Source organism: Plecotus auritus (genome assembly GCF_963455305.1).
Source record: "Plecotus auritus genome assembly, chromosome: 5".
Taxonomy (NCBI): Eukaryota; Metazoa; Chordata; class Mammalia; order Chiroptera; family Vespertilionidae; genus Plecotus; species Plecotus auritus.
The window spans coordinates 99,466,303-99,474,818 of NC_137776.1; the positions used below are offsets into that span (position 1 = coordinate 99,466,303).

An 8,516-nucleotide genomic window follows, 5' to 3' on the forward strand; every position below is an offset into this window, starting at 1 on the left:
CCCTTACTGTGAGTACACTAGTAAAAAAAATGTGGTAAAATATACATAACATAAAATTTACCATTTTAGTCATTTTTAAGTGTACAACTCAGTGGCATTAAGTACCTTCATAGTGTTGTGTAACTCTCCATCTCCAGAGCTTTTTTATCCTCCCAAACATAAACTGTGCACCAATCAAAGAGTAATCCCCCACCCTCCCCAGTTTGGTTCAGTGGATAGAGCGTCAGCCTGTGGACTGAAGGGTCCCGGGCACATGCTCAGGTTGCGGGCTCGATCCCCAGTAGGGGGCATGCAGGAGGCAGCCGATCAGTGATTTTCTCTCATCATTGATGTTTCTATCTTTCTTCCTCCCTCCCCCTCCCTCTCTGAAATCAATAAAAATGTATTTTTTATAAAAGAGTAATCCTCTTTTTCTCCTTGTAACCGCTAGTCTATTTTCTGTCTCTATGAATTTGCCTATTTACATACTTTTTGGAATCATACAATATTTTTCCTTTTGTAGGCATGTGTTCAAGGTTCATTCACGTTTACAGCAGGTATCAGGGTTTTCTTTCCTGTCCAGATCGTGTGATACTTCATTGTATACATGTACCATGTTGTGTTTATCCATCTGTTGATGGACATTAGGCTTATTTTTATCTTTTGACTATTGAGGGTAATGCTTCTATGAATATTGTCAGACAAGCATCTGTTTGAGTCCCTGCTTTCAGTTCTTTTGTGTACATACCTGGAATGTAATTGCTGGCTCATAAATGGAACATTTTATTGTGTCAAACGCAAAAAGTTTCCTGAGAAAAAAGCTTCAAAGCATAGGTACAGTTGGCTAGAAAACGTGTGGGCTTCATCCATTTGGGATTAGGCCTCAGGAGGACAAGATGAATTCAGAGCTTACATTAAGCAAAACTGAACAGAAAGAGCCATACTCTATTTTCAGTTGACTTTCAAAAAAGGCAGCAGTACTTTTTCTTAGAATTGCCCTCGTGGTGGAAGGTCTAGGTGCAGGCTATTCGATGTTTTATGGACTTTAAACTTTGTGGTTTTTAAAAACACCATAAATAAATATTTTAGCTTCTCTAAGGTTTTAGTAAGCACCTTTTCAGTTCTGAAAACTTGTGACTGGCATGTGTTATGTAATGAGCAGCTAACATCACTAATTTGCTATGCATTTATTTAAATTTCCCCCTGAACTTTACATTGTTGTATTGTTGGTTTTTTTACCAAATAGGATTTGCCCAATAACATGATCCATCAGGTGCCAATTAAATCGCTCCCTCAAGAATGGCTGTGGTGTGAGACGTGGTGTGATGATGCCTCTAAGAAAAGGGCCAAGACCATTGACTTGGTAAGCTGGCCGCCGCTCCTGCCTGTCCCGGGGTGTCTGTCCCGGGGTGTGTGACCGACAGTTACGGGGCACAGAGTCTCACTCCGTCTGTCTCTGCAGCGTAGGTTTAGGGAATGCAGGGAGCAGCCCTCCCATGTGTGCGGCTGTCCCGGAGCCAGGCCCTGCTCTGCTCTTCTGACAGGCCTTGGGTCCGGTGAGGGCCTGGAGCAGAAACACCTCTGAGCTCTCTCTGACGCACCCTTTCTCCAGCTCTGCTGAAGCATGTATGTCATTTTTCTGGTTTTCACAGTGTAATAACCCAATGACCAAAGAGCCCAAGCTGGAGGCAGCTGTTCGCATTGTCCCCGAGTGGCAGGACTATGACCAGGAGGTCAAGCAGCTGCAGATCCGCTTCCAGGAAGAGAAAGTGGCGGCAGCCCGGGAGGAGAAGCTGGCGAAGGAGCCACACGCAGACGGTAGGCCGGCTTGGCTTTGGGAAGGACTGCTTCACAGTTCTGGTTTCTGGTGGCTGCAAACATAAGAGAAGAGTGGCCTCTGTCCTGACGCTGTCCAGTGTGTTCCTCACTCCCTCCCTCAGTCTCGCCTACAGGAGTCGTCACCTCCGCAGTCCTGCCTTTTCTTTCTTTCTTTGTTTCTTTTTCTTTTCTTTTCTTTTTTTTTTTTTGAGAAAGGGTGCTTTCCTTGTATTCTTGTTATTTAGGTTCAGGAGTTTTGTATTACGTAAGCCAAACCTGACATTAGATTGAAATCTCTTGCCAGATCCCTTGGTTTTTCATGACTCTGTCCAGGCACTAGTGAGTGGACACATTCAGGACCAGCAAATGTGCTTGTCTGTGACTCAGGCCACGAGCGGAGAGCCCGTCTGCATGCCAGCCTCGCTCTGATATGTCTCCTTGAACCCTGGCCATTAGAAAAAGTTGTTAGAACACAGCTTGGCCTTCTGTGAACTGCTCAGCTGAATTCTGGACTTAACACTTACTCAGCTCAAAACTAATTTTAAAAAAGCAACTACAGAACATGGATCTTGAGCTATTCACCCAAACATCCTGAAGATTATATCATGATATTGAATATCACAGCTTAAAAGGGTGGATATTTAAGATAAAAATAATTCAAATTCATTGGTAAAACTTCAAGGATTTCCATAGACGGGCAAAGAATGTAGACATCCTGCTCAGTAAGAGGGAAACACATAGTGAGTGGATCTGAGGAAACACTAGGGAGGCAACAGGAGCCCATATGAAGATGTTCTACCCAGGGAAGCTGTTCATTCTGACGCAGCCCGTGGGCCACAAAGCAACAAGGCCGTCCTCAGGTGGCTGCCAGGGTCTGCGTCAGTAATTCCTCTCTTGCAGTTACCTCCAAGAAATCACTCAACAGAAGAAGTTATGGAGAAATTACTTGACAAATATTTATAAGCCAAAAGCGTTGAAAACAACTTAAACACCCAAGCATACCAGTAGAGATGGTAAATGAGCTACGTAGGAAGGTGTTTATTAAAGGAAAAAGGAAGGCCTGACTGAAATAGTGCATTTTACTGGAAATAAATACTGTACTTTGAAAACGGCTCCTATTGTGTAGGGATATGCAGGTAGTTTCCTTGTAAAAATACAAATGTCTTTTTTATTTTGTTTTTGCTTTCAAGCACATCAAACCAAAGTTTCTAAAAATTTAAAAAGAGATAAAATGGAGGTGTGGGCACAAATAATAGGTCATAGTACCTGAACATGTCCAGTCTGTATTTTATAACTTTCTTTGCAATTATTGTCTTTTTCTATAGGACCTCAGACTCATGAAGAATTATAATCTGCAGAGAAGGATAGGAAATCGCACCATTTGAAAAACAGTTTTTATATTAAACGCTTGTTCTTTCTGACCTGTCTATACAACTGCTGATGACTTGGCTGGACAGGAGCCCAGCGCCCTTTGATTCAGAGCATTTGCCTTGGGCATGGCGGCTCTGAGTCTTTGGAGTGAAGGCTCTCGTGGGTTTGTACCTCAGAGGAAGACCAGTGGCTGAGCTTCCGGGACTCTGTCAAGAGCCGTCTTCTAACCAGAAGGGAAAACGGCCAAGGCACTGGGGGGAAACCAGCCCTGTGCGCCCCACCCTGAGCCACAGGCCCCTCTGCCTCCTTGCCTGCCTCGCTGACGCCCGAGCCCTGCCCTGCTTCTCCCAGCATCCGTGCAGCGTGCAGCGTGGAATGAGACCAGCCAGCAAGTGTCGCCAGGGTGGGCTCAGGGCAGGAGGAGAACATGAGGAGTAGAGGCTCTGGGGCAGGACGGGGAGGTGAGAAGAGGGGTGGGCTGTTCTCTTGTAAACATCAGAACCATTGTAACTAATTGAAATGAAAACATTCTGTTCCCACCCACTTCACTGAATACTTTAGGTAATTATTTGTAAACAGTTTTTATATCTGTGAAAGTATTTGCTTTTTCCCCATTTTCTAAACATTGTTTTTACTGCTTTCCTGACTGGGAACAGCCAGAGGGCGCCCAGGGGCCAGGGCTGCCCCGGAGTCACCTTGTTGCTCCCTTGCCACCTCGGAGGACTGTCCTCTCGGACACAGGGAAGGGGCTTTGGCTTTCTCCACTAAAGACGCTGACACCTGAGCCAGGAGCGGTTTGGGCTGTGTCTTCATGTTCTCCAGACACTGTCTCTGCTCCTGCTGGCTCCCCGGCCCTGCCTTCACATGGCGGCATCTTGAGACCACATGAGCCCTTTAGTCATTGAGTGGCCTGTGCTAGGAGCCCTGGGGCAGCCTGTGCTGGGAATGGGCAGAGCTGGGAGGCCTGTGCTGGGAGCCCTGGGCAGCCTGTGCTGGGAGCCGGTGGAACTGGCAGGCTCCCTCGGAGGCAGCTGGTGGCTAGTGGCCTGTGGTGGACGGTTCCAGGTCGCTCTCAGCTTCCTAGCTGCAGGCGACAGCAGCAGGAGCATGGCCACAGGCTCCTATTTGCCTGCTTTTTAAGAATACGAGGAGGGTGCACGTGGATAGCTCAGCCCAATGGTATTAATTTGCAGTCTTTTTTAAAAAAATCTAAGTCTTATGATAAATATCAAGTAATTTATCATTTTCATATTCACAGGCGAAAGGTAGCTTAGGAGTCTCTCAAGCACTCTGACGGAGCTTTGGAGTTTGCTTCTATGATCCCATTAAACATGATGGGGGGGGGGGGGCGGCAGCGGGGAGGTGTGAACAGGCAAGAGTGGAAGTGTCCTGGGAGTCACTGCAGCATGAGGCCCCGCCCAGAGCAAGAAATGCTTCAGCTTTGTCTTAGATCCTTTAAGCTGCTCAAGCTCCCTTGGCTGCCTCTTCTGTCTGCAGCCTGGGTAGAACGCATTTCCCTAGTTCCTTTTCTGGGAGGTTGAGCAGGAAATAAGTCCCTGGGATATGCTTTTTGCTGCTGGTTCCTGTGGGCCCTGCACCAGGCCACCTTTTTCCGGGCCTTTCCACAGATCTCGTGGGTGGCATGTGGGTAGCACAGTGTGAAATCCGTTCTCTGTGTGGCCTTGGTGCCCATTCCTGTCACACCCTGCACGAGGCCTTATTAATATTTGAATTTAAATATGCAAGACACAGCTTGCTTCTGAAGTGGCCTGGGCTCTCCTTCTGCCGGTAATTCTTGACCTCTGACTCTCAGAAAGCATGTCGCCACTGACGGCCGGTCGTGGTCAACTCTGCTGACACTGCTGTGTGCAAGGTGAGCTCCTTGTGCCTGGGAGGTGGGCGAGGGCTCCAAGCACAAGGATTGATTGACGGGAGCATGGGCGCTCCGGAAACAGCGCCGTTTCTAACCACCTGACCGTGACGGGGTTTTCCCTCACGATGCCGTGATGGAAGTGCCCTTTCTGAAGGAGTGCCAGGAGGATATGAAATGATGTGACTTTCTGTCCCATGGACAATGGCAGTGGACCAAGCTCAGAGCCCAGGCACACAGCCTGCTGCGGGCAGGCCTCTGTTTCGTGTTGAGCTTGTATTCCGTGCTCACACTGAATGGTGGCATGTTCCTTTTCCATAAGATTGACAAGTGTCAGATCTGTCAAAATGGTACTTCACAGGGGAACAGACACGTCTGCCTGCCCACCACGTGTGCGTGCATCGCTCTAGACCCATGTGTGTGCACCCAGCTCTTGGGAGAACAAAGATTTCACATATACTAAGAAGTGGTTTCCAAGAATGGAGCTTAATGTTCTCTGCTGCCCTGTAATTGCTCACATCAGGGCCGCTTTGCCTGAGGGGACACTGTAATCTGGTTGCAGGCTATCCACCTGGATGAGGCTGCACACAGGGGGGCGGGGGGGGGGGGGTTGGCAGCACAGTTTCCCCCCACCGAGACTGGCCTGTGCTGGGGAGGAAGGAGCCCCGTGACCCGGAGCTGGGAATCGGCTTTATCGACAGCACCTCATAGCCATGAGGATACACCGATCCCTGCCCCCCTTCCCTACAAGGACTTGAAAGCAGTCCTTTTCTAAGGTTGCCATGAATGATTAAAAGAAATAATTCAACTCAAGAGTTACAGGGGATGATATATCCAGTGCATTTTTCTGAGTAAAACGTTACTGTGGTATCAGATTTCATGGAATGGAAGTGTCTTGGTCAAGACACCTAAGGAAACTTCCTTGGTAACACAGTGGGGGGTGCATTGTCTGCAAACTTATTTAAATACACAGACGATTGCTGTGTGATTTTATCATTAGTTTTTTTTAATATTTGATTTTATGGGGGAGATGTGGGGGATAATTAGAGTTAATCAACTTAAATATAGCTGCCATGTGTCTAGTTTGGTTGGATAGCATTTTAAATTTAAATTTGTGTTTCCCTGCCTTCATGCAGGAAGGGAAGATCTGTCAGGCCTTTGGTCATTATGTGGTTGAATTCACACCTATGAGACTCACTAGCTCATATCTTCATGGATATTTCAAAGCGTCCGGAGGACACCAGGTTCTCTTTTGTTATTTTGTCTTTGATCTCTGCTCTACCACGGAAGGGACACTGGTGGCCTGAGTCCGCTCTCAGGGGCCCTCCCCTGGGACTGTGCCGACTGTGAAAACCACCCCAGGATCAGCTGAGAACAGACACTCCATGGTGAGGAAGCCAGCAAGAAGCCATCTCCAGAGTCTCCCCGTTCCTTAGCAGCGCCCGGGCCGGGTGTGGAAGCTTTAGTTGCGTAGGATACAAGATAGGGTCTGAGCGAAGGCCTTCATCCCATCTGTAATCTATGCAATGCCTTACTTAAGATTTAGATTTCCAGAGAAACAGGCATAATTCCTCTTCAAAATGAAAGTATGAGAATACATTAACTTAGAGTCAACAATTTGAGAAAAAGGTGACCAAACACCATGTTTTCCAACCAGTTATCATTGGTATAACAATGTAAACATGGAAAACCAGAGAAAAATGTTAAACTTTTTAAAAAACTATGTACCTAAAACACACACCCTTTTTATAAAAACTATTCTATTTTACTGTAATTCTGTTCCACTAATTGCAACGTAGGTCCGGGTGCTGCCCTTGCGTGGCACACGCCCTGGGCCCTGAGGTGACCTGTGAATGAACCTCCTGCTGCTGTCACAATAAACTCTTCTTTACAACTGTCTGGTTGGTCATCCAGCTGTTACGTTTCAGAAGGCAGAGTGTCCGAGATCAAAGTCCATGCCTTCATCTGGCAGAAACAGCAGGCCAGCCAGGAGAGCTTTGCCTGACCCTCACACCTGGTGGTGGAGCTGGGTCCAGCAGCAGCCAGTTTGCTGGAGTCAGGATAGTGCCCAGGCCTCTGCTAGGGATCCAGCCTTGCGAGCTGCCCAGGCAGGGTCTGGCAGGCGAGCTGCCCAGCAGCACTAACATTGACAAAGGAGGGCATGGGCTTCGCTCATTTGCAAGTTTGAGCTCCCACGGGCCGGATTTGGAGTTGAAGATGTGGTCCCTTCTGGCAGGTTCTCATTGGACACTGCAAGCGCATGTAGTGAGTGCCCTTGCTGAGCTGGAGGTCGTGGGTGGGGACCCTGTGGCTGTGCAAACACCACAGAGGGCACCTAAAGTGTCGGCAAGAGGGCTTCGTGGTCAGGAAAAGCTTCTGCAAGATGATGTTTAAATTGAAACCTGAAGAATAAGGAGGAGTTATCCATGGAGGGGGAACAAGAATTACTGTATCTTATTTAGGGAGTCATATGTAAACTTCCGTGGCCAGAGCCATGGCAAGGAGAGAAGTTCCAGAATGGGGGTCTGAATTTGATCCCAGGCCACAAGAAAGCCCCTGAGGGGTTTTAAACTGGGTGCCAACATGAATCTTTTTCTTGTAATATTTTTTAATTGACTTATAGCAAATGTAGACACAAGTACATAAACATGCACCTTGATAGGTTTTCAAAGTGAACACATTTGTGTACCCATCACCCAGATTAATAAAAGAAAGGAAGTTGGATTTTATTTTATCTTAGAGGCCCGGTGCACGAAATTTGTGCATGGGGGGGATGTCCCTCAGCCCAGCCTGCACCCTTTCCAACCTGGGACCCCTCGAGGGATGTCCGACTGCCTGTTTAAATGGGCAGTCAGACATCCCTCTCACAATCCAGGACTGCTGGCTACCAACTGCTCACCTGCCTGCCTTCCTGATTGCCCCTAACCGCTTCTGCCTGCCAGCCTGATCACCCCCTAACCACTCCCCTGCCAGCCTCATTGATGCCTAACTGCTCCCCTGCCAGCCTGATTGCCCCTAACTGCCCTCCCCTGCAGGCCTGGTCACCCCTAACTGCCCTCCCCTGCAGGCCTGGTCACCCCTAACTGCCCTCCCTTGCAGGCCTGGTCACCCCTAACTGCCCTCCCTTGCTGGCCTGGTCCCCCCCAACTGCTCTCTCCTGCAGGCCTGGGTCCCCCCCAACTGTCCTTCCCTGCAGGCCCGGTCACCCCCAACTTCCCTCCTCTACTGGCCTGGTCACCCCTAACTGCCCTCCCCTGCAGACTTGATTGCCCCCAACTGCCTTCCCCTGCAGGCCTGGGTCCCCCCCAACTGCCCTTCCCTGCAGGCCCAGTCGCCCCCAACTCCCCTCCTCTGCCGGCCTGGTCACCCCTAACTGCCCTCCCCTGCAGGCCTGGTCACCCCTAACTGCCCTCCCCTGCAGGTCTGGGCCCCCCCAACTGCTCTCCCCTGCAGGCCTGGGTCCCCCCCAACTGCCCTC

General features: G+C 49.0%; 1 protein-coding gene across 5 annotated transcripts in view; it reads left to right on the plus strand.

Annotated features, from left to right (window-relative positions):
* The window catches only part of UGGT1 (UDP-glucose glycoprotein glucosyltransferase 1), a 200,882-nt gene extending 195,953 nt beyond the window's left edge, over positions 1 to 4,929 (plus strand). For all 5 annotated transcript variants that reach the window (XM_080670465.1, XM_080670464.1, XM_080670463.1 and 2 more), the window contains 3 exons: positions 1,226 to 1,342; positions 1,632 to 1,797; positions 3,123 to 4,929. In XM_080670465.1, the coding sequence (XP_080526591.1) occupies positions 1,226 to 1,342; positions 1,632 to 1,797; positions 3,123 to 3,148 (309 nt within the window). In that variant the 3' untranslated portion in view covers positions 3,149 to 4,929. The remainder of the gene's footprint in view (positions 1 to 1,225; positions 1,343 to 1,631; positions 1,798 to 3,122) is intronic.
* Positions 4,930 to 8,516: the final 3,587 nt, after the last annotated feature.